Source organism: Microchirus variegatus (assembly GCF_963457635.1).
Source record: "Microchirus variegatus genome assembly, chromosome: 19".
Lineage (NCBI taxonomy): Eukaryota > Metazoa > Chordata > Actinopteri > Pleuronectiformes > Soleidae > Microchirus > Microchirus variegatus.
In genome coordinates, this window is record NC_139820.1 from 6,800,524 (window position 1) to 6,815,648 (window position 15,125).

Here is a 15,125-nt window from a genome sequence, read left to right on the forward strand (position 1 = left end):
GTGGACACTTTGATTATCTTTGACAGCTATGATAGATGGAGAAATTGGGTGGAAAATATCAGCAGTTTTGTTTGGTTGACGTGTCCATTAGAAGCTGTGCTAGGTTTGGTGCAAAAAGGTTTATTAAGGTAACATTTTGTCTTTTTGTATCTGTGTCTGTGTGTGTACCCTCAGAGTGTGATATATGGGCAGTATGCGGTTGTGTTGTGTTACGAAACGACATGTTCTGGGAATGTTCTGTCATCTCGACGCGATACCTTCACTGATCGTTCCCCTGTGTGTGTGTGCGCCATGTAGCGTCTCATCTGTTCTCAAGAGAAGAGAGCTCTCAATGGAAGCTCAAAAGGATGTTGTTGATGTTGTGAGATGATGCGTCAGGCTTTGAAAACGGGTGAAGTGGGACCACAGATCTGTGTCTCCAGCTGTGTTTCTCCACTCTTATTCCTGTCCTATTCCACGCTGACCTTTGTGCCGCCGTACTGTGATTGTCTCAGGGAACCTGTTGTGATTGTCTTGGTGAAAATTGAAAACATAGTAACAGAGGTGTGTGTGACGTGTTTCTTGTGTGTGTGTGTGTGTGATTTTTCCCCCCAAAAACCAATGCAATCTGCCATTGATTGATGATTTAGCCCTCAGCAGCACAGTCGGATGTTCCATTAGTATGGACGGTCATGAATGCACAGAAAGCACAGCCGTACGCGCCTCTATTGGAAATCTAAGGTTGTTTATGTTGAAAGAACAGAGCCAGACACAGTCATTTCACATACTGTCTAATTATAGATAGAGTTATGATCTTTTATGATCCTCCAGACAGCATAGAATAAAGGAATAATGTCATAATTTTAGTATCATTTCCTCCTAAATTAAAAATCCTGAGAAAATGAAAGAAATGTTGCATCTTGTTAGAGCAGCGGGACTGTGTTTGTGTGTTTGTACTCGTATTTGGTACAATTAACTGGAATTGTCGTCAGATTGTGTTTAGAGTTAGACAATAACTGGTTATGTTTAAGGTTATGAATAATGATTTGTTTAGGCTATCTTCTTTGTGAGGACCAAAGGGTTAGGGGTTGGGGTTAGAATTGAGTTTAGGTTAGGGTTCAACTTAGGGTTAGAATTGAATTTGGGTTATGGTTCAATTTAGGGTTAGAATTGAGTTTAAATTAGGGTTAGAATTAAGTTTAGGTTTGGTTTCGACTTAGGGTTAGAATTGAGTTTAGGTTCGGGTTGCGGTTAGGAGTTTAAGAGATAAAACTTAAATTGCACAGGTCTATTGATCCGGTTGGTGGTGGTGGTCCAGTCCAGGGCCAGCAGACGGGACCAGGGTACAAGAATTAGAATTGAGTTTAAATTAGGGTTAGAATTAAGTTTAGGTTAGGTTTCGACTTAGGGTTATAAATGAGTTTAGGTTCGTTTTGGGGTTAGAATTGAGGGTTAGGGTTAACCTGTGTGTGTGTGTGCGTGCGTGCGTGCGTGCGTGCGTGCGTGCGTGCGTGCGCTCTAGTACTCATGTGAAAGTCCCTGATTGGAGTGTGCTGACTGAAACACGGCCACCTGGGTCCAGTGCCTCCATGTTATTTCTCTTCGAGCATTTCTATTTACTGTTGGGCTTCAGATTTGATTTTCATATCTCGCGCATGCTTTGGTCGTTTTTTTTGTTCCGTAATTATGTCTGCGATATTGTCTCACTTCGGGGCACAGCCTGTTTGTGCTTATGAGACAGCAAAAGTAAAAAAGTGTAATCGGAAATATTAAAGGGACAGTTTTTGTGAAGTGTGGCTGTGTGCCGTGTTGACACACTGCCAGCACTGTAAGTAGCTCCAGATACTAGAGATACTAGAGCTCCTGAGATACTAGCATGAGTCACACAAGTGAAAATGCATTTTAGCCACTCAAAAAGCTAAGCTAATACATTTTACACCTGCTTCAGTCCACAGTATTTTGATTTTCACTGATTGAAAACTGGCTTTAGGAAGTGAAACAAACTTCCCAAACTCCCTTACCTCATGAGCTAAGGGTTAGGGTTTTACTAGTGCTGGGCACGTTAACAGGGTTAATGACCCGTTAAGTTTCCATGACGACTGGCCGGAAGAAACGCGCATGACGTCATGTTAACGTGACTTCCAATTGTTAAAATGAGTCTTTAAAGTACCGCTAAACTTTAAAAACAGAGGCACACATACGCAGTACACAGGTACGTTTAATTTTTCTTTTAATGAACAGACTGCTCCAGTTCGACTGTAGGCGCGCTAATGGCGCTAAAAGGAGCTAACGGAGTTAACTGGTAAGCAGGGCCTGGACTCTGGTGAACATGAAGTCTCTGGTGTCTTCTTACGGTCAGTTGTCATGGAAACGCGTCATGCGTTAACGTTGACGCCGTTAACGTGCCCAGCACTATTTTTTTTACATGTTGTATATTGTGTCTTTATAGCAGTTGTTTATCCCATCTTTGGACACTTGCTCACCTGTCTTGTCCCCCTCCCTCTCTCTCTCTGTGTAGGATGTATGATGTCGGAGGCCAGCGAACCGAACGCCGGAAGTGGATCAGTTGTTTTGAGGACGTCAGGGCGGTGCTGTTCGTGGTGTCCCTCAGTGGTTACGACATGACCCTGGTGGAGGACCCCTCCATGGTACTACCTCACAATTGTGTTCATGTTCTTCTGTCAAAGACACTAGAGGCAACCCTGTTTTTTTTAATTTGTGTGTCCTCGGCACCGCTGCAGCTGTCTGACGGCATTACTGTCTTCTCTCTGCAGAATCGGCTGCAAGAGAGCATGAAGCTCTTCTCCTCCATCTGCAACAACGTCTTCTTCCGTAGCACATCCATGGTGAGACATTTATCGCTGCCTTCCTCAAACATGCAAATAACACAAGGTTAAAAGTAACCTCAGACGGTTGTTTGATTATAGGAAGCAGATAAAATGGTGCGTAAACTTTATTGGCAGAAATGTAGAATACTGCACAAAAGTATGTTGTCTTTTTGAAGCAGACAATCTGCAGTTTCACCACTAGATGTCACCGTTTCTTACACACAGGACCTTGATTCTTCAAAATAGAGTAAAGTTGGCTCTCTTTTTCATCCAGATACACTACCATTCAAAAGTTTGGGGTCACCTATCCATTAAAAGTCACACTTTTATTCATCAAAAGAGTTACAAAATGAATAGAAAATATATTCAAGACATTGACAAGATTAGAAATAATGATTTTTATTCAAAATAATAACTTTGCCCTTTCGTCAAAGAACCAGCAAAACTGTTTTCAGCTGTGCTAACATCATTGCACAAGGGTTTTCAAATCATCCAATAGCCTTCTAACGTGATTAGCAAACACAATGTTCCATTAGAACGTTGGAGAGATGGTTGCTGGAAATGGGCCTCTATACACCTATGTACATATTCCATTAAAAACCAGACGTTTGCAAGTGCCTTTCCTTCAAAAATAAGGGCATTTCTAAGTGACCCCAAACTTTTGAACGGTAGTGTTTTGGGACCTGGTTGAGCCAAAGAGGGCGGGAACCTTGGTTCATTCTCACTGTTGAGTCGATGGACAGAGATAATGGAGGAGACACTAGAAGAATGTCTTTGTAGCCCTCATTTGTCCTCATTGACACCATGAAACAAAAATAACACTAATTACAATAATGTTATTACATACACAGTTTGCAGCCTCGGCCCTTTGTCTCTAAGTCATCTGTCACTCGTAATTACACGGTGAGCTTTAATTAGGGTTCGCTTTGGCGAGGTGACATTTCCCCTCCGCTGTGTTTTTCCATTCCCGCTTCCACTAAATGATCACATTAAAACAACCGTGTGACAAGCTCGTTCAATTTATTCCACAGTTTCCACTTAAATTGCTTTCCCACCGACTCAAATAAGTCGGGGCGTGGTGACGTGTCAGCCATTGTCAACTTTTGAAGCCTTTCACTGTTTTCAACAGTGGAACATAACATAACCACATCCTGTTTGTGGGGTTTTAACGTAGTGACATCTATGCAATTAGATTTTTGTCTGTATTTTCAAATAACACTTTTTAAGAAGCTAGCAACACTTTTCACGAAGCTAACAACACTTTTTAAGAAGCTAACAACACTTTTCACGAAGCTAACAACACTTTTTTAAGAAGCTAACAACACTTTTTTAAGCTAACAACACTTTTCACAAAGCTAACAACACTTTTTAAGAAGATAACAACACTTTTTTAAGCTAACAACACTTTTCACGAAGCTAACAACACTTTTTTAAGAAGCTAACAACGCTTTTTAAGAAGCTTACAACACTTTTCACCAAGCTAACAACACTTTTTAAGAAGCAAATCAAATATTGATTTAATCATTCAAAAAATACTATATTTTATTGTTTTAAAATACACTTGTTCTTTGCGCTCCCTCATTTGTTCCTTGCGCTTCCTGTTTTGTTTTTTGCCCTCCCTCACTTGTTCTTCACACTCCCTGATTTGTTTTTTGCGCTGCCTGACTTGTTCTTTGCACTCCCTGATTTGTTCTATGCACTCCCTCACTTGTTGTTTACGCCCCTGACTTGTTCATGCGCTCCCTCACTTGTTCTTTACGCTCCCTGATTTGTTCTTTGCACTCCCTCATTTGTTCTTTACGCTCCCTCACTTGTTCTTTTCACTCCCTGATTTGTTCTTAGTGCGCCCTGATTTGTTCTTTGCACTTCCTCACTTGTTGTTTGCACTTCCCGGTTTGTTCTTTGCACTCCCTCACTTTTTCTTCACGCACCTGTGACGGCATCCGGGCCATTGAGCTGTCACTAAAAAATTCAGTAGCCAATCAGCAGGCAGCTTCCGAAGGCCTGCCTGCAAACAAAAACCCATGGTGCAAAGAACAAGTGTATTTTCAAACAGTAAAACACACTATTTTTGAATGATTCAATCGATATTTTACTTACTTCTTCAAACGTTTTGTTTGCTTCGTGAAAGGTGTTGTTTGAAAATACTGACGCAAATCTAATTCCCTTAGACATCCGGCGAAGAAAGTTGTTCAAATTTTTAATGTTGCACTCGTTCAGCTCGCCATTCTTTTTTTAATTTATTTTTTAACAATAAAAAATGGTATTTATGGCTTAATTAGAGGCAAATTGGCAATTAAATGTTGGGATGTGTGACGGCACGTTTATGTGCACAGATGTGTGTGTGTGTGGGCCTGCACGGTAACACACAGCTCACAAGCTCATTAAAGAAAAGTGTTTAATGAAACCATTTTTTTTTTTTTTTTTTTTTTAACGTGGGAGGTAAATTTGTAACCTCCACCTCAATTACGTCCTCACTGTGTCTGCCGAGTGATAATTACACACCGATGTGTCCTGTTCATTGAGAGTCTGCTGAATCTCACTCCTCGCTCATTAATATCAGCGGTGTGTGTGTGTGTGTGTGTGTGTGTGTGTGTGTGTGTGTATGAGAGAGAAAGAGGCCTCGATTGTAGTTTTAATTGGTCGACTACAAAGCCAAAAAGTACCTGAGTGAGTGTGGCCGGATGCCGACAGGAAGTTGAATTTAGAAACGGTGAAACAAAACATCCCCGATATTGACGGCGTAGCTGAATTTGTTGGACTCTTTCATTGCAGACTGATTGAGTGACTGCCGAGTGGTTTGCACACTGATGAGTGGAGGGAGGTCATTGATCGGTCATTATCGCCCCGTGCTTGCATCAACACGGCGTCATATTTTTACTTAAATATGTGTAAATTGACAATAAATGTGACAAAAGTGATTAAATTTGATATATTGGCTTCATATTTTTAGTTATTGCGGCGCCACAGATGTGTCATAAAAAAACTAATTAACATTTTTTTTTTTTTTCTCTCACTTGGATCTTCCATATTGATTTTTGTTCCTCAGAGGAGAGGCTGCCTTTGATTTTTCTTTGATGAGCTCATGTTCTCAGCTGATTGCTGTGTGTGTGTGTGTGTGTGTGTGTGTGTGTGTGTGATTTCAGATTTTATTCCTGAACAAGATAGACCTTTTCCAAGACAAGATTTTACACTCTGGACGACATCTGAGGTTGTACCTGCCGCAGTTTAAAGGTAGGACAAACGTCAACAACGTCAACAAACTCATTGTGATAACCAACACTGCCGCAAAAATAACAATAATTGGTCTACAAACTCCAAACCTACAAGAACAAAACGACACATGCAGCATCACAGGACACCACTCACCTATTCAATGTTACACAAATGTCCTATAAGTGAGACATTTTCCCCAAGGTGACAATAAACTAACTAACTACTCTCTGCTGTGTTCACTGAAATAGAAATTGACGTCACGTCTTACTCACTTGGTGGCTCTTTGTTTACTCTGTGGTTTATAGCGGTGTTTAACGGCACTGCATCGGAGAGTTTCAAAAATAATGCAGTCCAGTGTAAAATACGGTGGCCCTGAGAGGTCAGAGCGCTGCAAATATCACAACACAACACATTAAAGGAGACATATTATGCAAAATCAACATTTTTAATCATTTTAATCCTTATATTTGGGACTCCGGAGGCTCTATGAGTAGGCAAAGTGTGAAAAAAAGATGACTCAGTCATGTTTTTGTGGTCCGCCTCAGTCTAAGTACAGGAGATAAAACACCCCATGTTGACTTCCGCACTCATTGCTACGTCACAATGAGACATTCCTGGAATTGTTGTTTCACAGAACTCCGATTTGTCCCTAAAAAACACGAGAGTGCAGGCGAGGGCAATAGTATCCGGAAGTGCGGAAGTCTGCGAAGTGTTCTGTTCTTGGCTGCACAGTGCAGAGCAGAGTTCTACACAAACTTCCAGCCTCAGAGGATTTATGTGTCCAGTGGATGGCTTTTCCAAATGCTAACTGCTGTTAGCTGCCAGAGCCTCAGTGACGCTGACATAGTTTCCTGTGTCTCATTTGCATTTAAAGAGACAGGCACTCAAAAGCAGGGTGATTGAACTGCTGTGGTACTTGATCCTTAAGGTATTTTGACCAAAGCATGTCACAGACATGTTCGTTAGGACACCAGGGAACTAGGTTAAATTGGAGAAATAGGGTATAATATGTCTACTTTAAGAAAAACGAGGTGCAAATATCACAACACACTTGAAAGTGATGCACACCCGTCTGGTGGAGCGGACAGGCAGGATTAGGACATCCTGCATCCTGTGTAACCTCAACATTATAAGGTCAATCGGACACTCTAAATTGACCGAGGTGTGAGTGTTGATGGTTGTTTGTGTATGTGGACCCTCGTGTGGAGGATAAAGCGGTAGAAGATGGACAGATAGATAGAAAATGAGCCTACAGTCTCAGGTCTTCTTCGACAGAACGTGACGTCAACTTTGTAGATGATGGAAAACAGACGATCGAGTGGACAGTTTGACGTCCAAGTTGTGAATCATCGTGGCTTTTCAGATTTTTACGGGTGACGTCATGATTGATCGCCACTCGGATCGTGGCTCGATGAGCGGGCTTCGATGATGGATTCTTTAATTAAGTGTGTATGTAATGACTCTATAGGTGTGTCTAATTACACAGCCATGCAGGGAGAGTACGTTGTAAACAAAGAACCTCGTTTTTATTCAATCATCCAGGTCAAATGGCACTTAAGTGAAAGGCTTATCCCTTAAATTATTGTCTATTTAAACAGAAATGTGACTTTTTTCTTTGATTGCACTTGTCCTCTTTTCATTCTACTTCACATCAATGTGTTAATAATAATATACCAAACACAATACATCCTCGAAGCGTCACGAGTGTTGCGATATAAAAATGTTTTCAGAGATGAATCATTGACAATAAAGCGATGACGTATTATACAGACATAAAAACCTGAAAAATGTATCAACCACAAAGCCCGTTACTCACACTCTCATCTCAGCACTTTGTCGGCCGCCTCTCAGTGAGCTCGACGGCGGCCGCGTCCTCTTCTCCTCTCATGCAAATGTCAATATAAATGCTAAAACTCTCGGGATTGGGGTCAGCCAGCGGAGCAGTCGTCCATTTCACGCTGACCTCGGATACGATGACTCGTCTGATTCAGCGGCGCCCAACCTTTCCTGTTCCATGTAACCCCGCTGCCCCGTCACAGGAGCTCATGTGCTGGGTTTGCTGAATTAAGTTTAAATTATTTCTGTTTCATGCACAATTTAAACTTGTCTGAAAATGAAAAGCGTAACATGTTAATATTCCGAAAAAAGGACAAGGTGCAATTGGATTAGAGTCAATTCAATGAGATTAGATTAGACTTTATTGATCCCACACAGAGGAAATTCCCTTGTTTCAGTGGAAAAGTGACAAGTTAGAATAGAATGAGCAATAAGGAGATTGATAAAAAAAAAAAATTGCTATATATGTATGTATGTATATGGTATATATATGTAAGTATATGTGTATATATACATATATATGTATGTATATATATATGTATATGTGTATATATATATATGTATGTATATATGTATATGTGTGTATATATATATATGTATGTATATATGTATATGTGTGTATATATATATATATATATACGTATATGTGTGTATATATATATATATATACGTATATGTATGTATATATGTGTATGGTACATATATGTTAGTATGTATATGTATGTATATTTATGTTTATGTATATATATTTACGTATATGTATATATATATATGTATAAATATATATACATATATGTAAATATATACATGTATACGTATATATATATGTATACGTATATATATATGTATACGTATATATATATGTATGTATACGTATATATGTATTTATACGTATATATATATATACACGTATATATGTATATATTTACATATATGTATATATATTTATACATATATATATATACATATACGTAAATATATATACATATACATAAATATACATACATATACATACATTATATATGTATATATATTAATATTATATGCAATATTTGAGTACAAATGCAAAATAGATAGAATTACCAATATTAAAATATATCGAACAGGAAAGTGAAAATATATGAGACTGTATTAAAATAATAATCAAAGATATTTAATTAATATTTAACATTTTCCCTCCTAAACTCGCCAAATAACAATCTATGTGAATCACTGGTCTCCCTCTCTCTCTCTCTCTCTCTCTCTCTCTCTCTCTCTCTCTCTCTCTCTCTCTCTCTCTCTCTCTCTCTCTCTCTCTCTCTCTCTCTCTCTCTCTCTCTCTCTCTCTCTCTCTTCATCTCTCTCTCTTCCAGGCGCCGACTGCGACGTGGACTCTGCCGCCCGCTTCATCGCGGCCACCTTCGCCTCGCTCAACTCCACGCCCGACAAACTCATTTACCACCACTTCACCACGGCCACCGACACCTCCAACGTCCAGGTCGTCTTCCAGGTGGTGATGGACACGATCATCAAAGAGAACCTGGAGGCCGTCTCGCTCCTGTAGCAGACGGACAGACAGACTGGGGAAATGGACTGAGACGACGCTGGACCTTTGGCCCAAGTGTGTGTCATTTTAATGGAACTGATCGTGGAGATCGTGCCATTCAAGCATATTGTTTGTCTTCCCTCTTAAAGAGCAGCTCGAGACAATCACTGTTGACTTTAAGTCCTTGGAGACACGACACAAAAATGTGTAGAAACACACTTAACGAAGAGGACGGACTAACACAACTAACTGTAGCACGTTTTGTTGAGAGTAATGGCCTGTTATTGTCTTGTACTGTGCTAGGAAAAGGACACAAGTATATACAGTATGTATAATACCGTTCAAAAGTTTGGGGTCACCTATAGAATTTTTTATTTTTCTATTAAAAGTCACACTTTTATTCATCAAAAGAGTTGAAAAAATTAGTAGAAAATATAGTCAAGACATTGACAAGATTAGAAATAATGATTTTGCCCTTTCGTCAAAGAACCAGCAAAACTGTTTTCAGCTGTGCTAACATAATCACACAAGGGTTTTCAAGGGTTTTCTAATCATCCAATAGCCTTCTAACGCGATTAGCAAACACAATGTACCATTAGAACACTGGAGAGATGGTTGCTGGAAATGGGCCTCTATACACCTATATACATATTCCATTAAAAACCAGTTAGAATAGTCGTTTACCACATTGACAATGTATAGAGTGTATTTCTGATACATTTAATGTTATATACATTGAAAAAAAAAAGTGATTTTCCTTCAAAAATAAGGACATTTCTAAGTGACCCCCAATTTTTGAACGATAGTGCATATTACACACAGGACACACATCAATGTGGCACATAGTGTGGTCGCCATCTTCTTCAAAGATGCTCTTCCGCAAACTTTGGTGTTCTGTAAACCTTAGAGATCACTGTGTGTTCAAATCCCAGTTGATCGACACTTTCTGAAATTCTGAAATCTGTGCCGTTTCCCCTGTTTCGACTTCAGCAGGTCGTCTTGACCGTGCCTAAATGCCTAAATACAATGAGTTGATGCCATGTGATTGGTTAACTCCATATTTATTTGAACAGGTCCACCTAACAAAGTGGCCCCGGTGAGTATATGTCATTTATTTCCCTGTGGGCAGAGAGGACACAGAGGGGGGTGAGGATTTACTGTTTGTCTGTTTGGTTCACTCGTGCATGCCTGTTGTGCCTTTTTTCCGGCTCATCCATCACTGTGCCTCCGCTGCGTGCATCACACCCTCCTAAATGAGGCGTTTATGGCAGTAAAAGCACCCTGGTTTGCGTTCACTCTTCCTCGGCTGAAGTCGCTCAGACGCCGACGTCTCGATCTGCACACCTTTCGCTCGTTCCCCTGACTCTCGCCATTCAGCGAGAACACTGGGACGGGGAACTTCAATATTGGGAAAATATGTATCGAGAACATCCCAGAAGCCTCGCAACTTGTGTTTAATTTTCTTATTTTCACCTCTTGACGGTTATTGTGGCAGTATTTCATGCACGCACACACTCGCAGGAAAAGCCTCACGCAGGACGCTTCCTCTGTGTGATTTGTGTGACATTAACTCTGCTGGGGTCTGACTGCTCTGAAGGCTCCCCTGTGCTCTCAACACCAGCTCCTCTGCTTTGACTGCAGCGATAAATACAAGGCACGGTAATGACTCTGATACGCTCGCTCTCATTGTGAAGGTGACGCCAGATTAAAAAACAAGCCCCAAGTGCCTCGTGATGAAGTGCTTTGTCTGGTTTGTGATTAAAATGTTTCGTAGATGTTGCGAAATTTCTGTCATCTCCCTTATTTTTTCTTCTCTCTCGCTTTTAGCAACTTTGTGTTTGACGATGCACCGTGAACTGACCACACATATATATGTATATGTATGCGTGTATATATGTGTATATATATATACACACATATATATGTATGTATGCGTGTATATATGTATATATATATACACATGTATATATGTATATATATGTGTATGTATGTATATATATATACACATATATGTATATACACACACATATATATGTATGTATGCCTGTATATATGTATATATATATACACATCTATATATATATGTGTATGTATATATATACACACATATATGTATATATATACACAAATATATACACAATATATATGTATTTATGCGTGTATATATGTATATATATATACACATATGTATATATGTGTGTGTGTATATATATATATTTATATATACACATAAATATGTATACATATGTATGTATGCGTGTATATATGTATATATACACATATATGTATGTATGTATGTATATATGTGTATTTATGTATATATGTATGTGTATATATGTATACATATATGTATGTATGTATGTATGCGTGTATATATGTATATATACACATATGTATATATGTTTGTGTATATATATATTTTTATATATACATATACAGTATGTATACATATATATGTGTATATATTTATATATATGTATGTATACACCCCATTGGTTTAGCTTTTTAAGACAAATGTAAGCAGATATAATTAACCAATCTTGGTTGTACTTGCAATCCATGCACACATACACACACACATATATAGATATATATATAGATATATATATAGATATATATATATATATATCTATATATATATTATGAACCCCATTGTTTGAGCTTTTTAAGACAAATGTAAGCCACACAGCAGGTTTTCAGTGTTTGTTCATTTTAATAAATAAAATAAATGAAAGTAATTTCCAGGACTTTTCTGGACAGCGGTGGACACACATCAGGGGGGTTTAGATAGGAATACAATTGGAGAACTTCTGTCCAACAAGTTTTTTTTTTTTTTTTTCTTTTATCTTTTTTCTTTTTTCTTTTAAATTTTTTGGTGTCAAAGAAACCAAAGCAGAGAAGAAGGAAAAAATATGAAATGTTTTTAAATGAGTCTGCAGCAGTTTCATTATCGAGAATAATCAGGTTTTTTTTCCCCTCTGCGCCATCAGCCAAAACCTCCTCATCCATCCATCCTTCCATCCATCCATCCACTCCTTCATCGTGCTGTATCGTTTTCCACAGAATCGGCTCCCGGGGATCGGTGGAGGATGAGCCCCTTCTTTCTCTCTCTTACGCGGACAGGCAGTCCAGGGAGTCCAGGGTGAGGAAGACGTCCGCCTTGCACTGGAAGGTGCCTGTCCCGTCCCGCAGGAGCTCACAGCTCTTCAGGTTTGGAGAGATGTCCTTCACGCAGATGGCCTGCAGCAGGTGAGGACATGTGGTCAGAGAAGTCATGCTCAAAATGTCTATAAAAACGTTTTTATTTAGGAAATAAATGAGATTTGCGCTTATACTGTAAACTTTTTAAACCATCATATTAGCGTCCAATATGTCTCCTAACATTTACCTTACTAACTCATCATCTATTTGTAAAATTAACGGCTAAAATAATTTGGGATCGTGTGAATAAATCCAATACCATTCCCTCTCTTTCGTGCGTTTTGCGCATTCAAATCCATAACAATGGTTACTGCGCTCTGACCCGCACCACTGGTCGCTTGCTTTGCGCTTTTACGCACGAGTTGTCAACCCATTTGGATCACAATTGTGCGTGAAAATTCGCCTTCACGACAGTCAAAAGTGGTCAAATCTACTGCCTGTGTAATATCTAATGTTTACTTCATATGAAAACTTATTTTTAATCGGCAAGCGCCTGTTTTACGCACTGGAAAACAACACACACACACACACACAAAAGAACAAAAAGAGTTGCAGTGTCCTCATTGTACTCACCATGCTTTTGAGGAGCGAGATCTGCTTGTTGGTCTCTGAGATCACGTTGTTACCCGTCGTCTCCCCGCTGTCCATAGGTGTCTCTCCAGTCTCGGACCTGCGCACGTACGGCGACCTCCTGATGCCGGACAGCAAACCGGAGGCGCGACCCACCGAGTAGTAACTGGGCCCGGCCGACTGCTTGTACCAGGCTTCGACTGGGTGGCATGAGATTAGCAGAGACACTCCGACGCACACCACTGCGAATCTGACGGACCTCTCCATGCTTGGAACGCGTCTGGACACTTTTTTTTACGCACGGAGTAAAAACGGCCTCGTTGTTCGTCTACTCTGCTCTTTGCTGGATGTTTGGGGACAAACTTTGCGCTGCTTTTATAGGCTGAGTGGCGGACGTTATCGTGAGCCAGGGCGTTCGTCAAATCCAAAGTGACGTGGGCGGATGATGACCCGTCTTTATGGAGGAGAAGGAAACAGACCAATCACAATCGATCCGTATTTCGTGGCGAGTCGTGGGGGGAATGGGAGGGTGTGTGTGTGTGTGTGTGTGTGTGTGTGTGTGTGTGTGTGTGTGTGTGTGTGTGTGTGTGTGTGCACTTGTATTTGTTGCCCCTTTAGGACTTCTGGCGTAAACACTCACCATGTCACGACTAGTTCTGTCTCATGGACCTAATAAGACAGAACCTCATATCTGTGGAACTGGTTAAATTTTGAATTGTGGGAAGATTAAGGTTAGGTTGAGGTTGGGGTTAGGGTCAGGGTTAGGATTAGGGTCAGGGTTAAGTTTAGGCCAGTAGTGGGTTAGGGTTAGACATGTGTGTGCACTTGTATTTGTCAAGTCAGGATTAGTTCTGTCTCATGGAGACCAAAACCTGGTCCTAATGAGACAGAACCTATTATCTTGGGAACTGGTTAAGTTTTGAATTGTGGGTAGATTAAGATTAAGGTTAGGGTCAGGCAGTGTCCTAAGAAGAATAGCTGTGCAAACCTGTGTGTGTTTGTCCATGTATTTCTACTGTTGTGGGGACCTCAAACTGTTTACACAGTCACATAATGGGGACTCGTCTTCCTTGTGTGGAAAAAATCAAGTCCCCATAATTTAAATGACAATATTTTAATTTTAAGGTGAAGAAATGTTTTAAGGTAAGGTCTAGGGTCAGGGTTAGGATTAGGGTTAGGATAAGGCCAGTAGTAGATATGGTTATGGTTATTATTAGAGTAAGTCTCCAGGAAATGAATGTAAGTCAATGCAATGTCCCCTGAAGTCATGAAAACCTCATATATGGACCTCATATCTGAGGAACTTGAATTGTGGGTCGATTAAGGTTAGGGTTCGGCAGTGTCCTAACAAGAATAGCTGCACAAACCTGTGTGTGTGTGTGTGTGTGTGTTTGTAGGAGTATGAGGGGGCTGGAGATCTACAGGGATGTCATTCCTCTGACGCTTGTAGAGGTAAAAGTGAAATGGATTTCTAGAAGTGGACCAGGAATCGGTCAGTGACGCAGGTCGGTTTGTCCACTCAGTGACAAACGAAGTGTTTTCCTTCGTCGCCTTAATCTTCTTCTTCTTCATCGCCGATTACTCGTTTCGCTTAATCCCCCAAATGTATATAAAATACTGTGTTCAACAAGTGCAATCAAAGCAAGAGTCGGACAAAGCGCTTTAGCGGCTTCAAACGAATTCATCGATAAACATGGGCAAACAATCGAGCGATCCAAATTGTGTTAACTTTCAACATCTTTCTACATGAACGGGTTAAGAATCTGTCTCTGAGGGGGGAAAAGCAGGCTTTTATCAATACAATCCTCACTCACTTATTGATTTACAGAGCTCACTGGTCATGCGTCATGGACTCCACCAAGGCTTCATTCAGCGGATCAGTAAGAACAACAGAACATTACATTTGTAATAATAATAATAATACATTTAAAACATTAAAGGTGCATTATGTAATAAATCTAAAGCAATTG

The 15,125-nt window shown here is 40.0% G+C and overlaps 2 protein-coding genes across 2 annotated transcripts in view; one reads left to right on the forward strand and one right to left on the reverse strand.

Annotated features, from left to right (window-relative positions):
- The window catches only part of LOC310940659 (guanine nucleotide-binding protein G(o) subunit alpha-like), a gene marked incomplete at both ends in the record, with an annotated part of 30,453 nt that extends 21,051 nt beyond the window's left edge, over nucleotides 1-9,402 (forward strand). The window contains 4 exons of the mRNA XM_083905648.1: nucleotides 2,498-2,627; nucleotides 2,754-2,825; nucleotides 5,954-6,041; nucleotides 9,212-9,402. Coding sequence (XP_083761774.1) covers nucleotides 2,498-2,627; nucleotides 2,754-2,825; nucleotides 5,954-6,041; nucleotides 9,212-9,402 — 481 coding nt within the window. The remainder of the gene's footprint in view (nucleotides 1-2,497; nucleotides 2,628-2,753; nucleotides 2,826-5,953; nucleotides 6,042-9,211) is intronic.
- A 3,093-nt stretch (nucleotides 9,403-12,495) lies between these two features.
- LOC310941274 (neuropeptide B-like) lies at nucleotides 12,496-13,422 on the reverse strand (the record flags this gene model as incomplete). Its single annotated transcript, XM_083906415.1, has 2 exons — nucleotides 12,496-12,624; nucleotides 13,159-13,422. The coding sequence occupies 2 exons, from the start codon at nucleotides 13,420-13,422 to the stop codon at nucleotides 12,496-12,498; spliced, it is 393 nt and encodes a 130-aa protein (XP_083762541.1).
- Nucleotides 13,423-15,125: the final 1,703 nt, after the last annotated feature.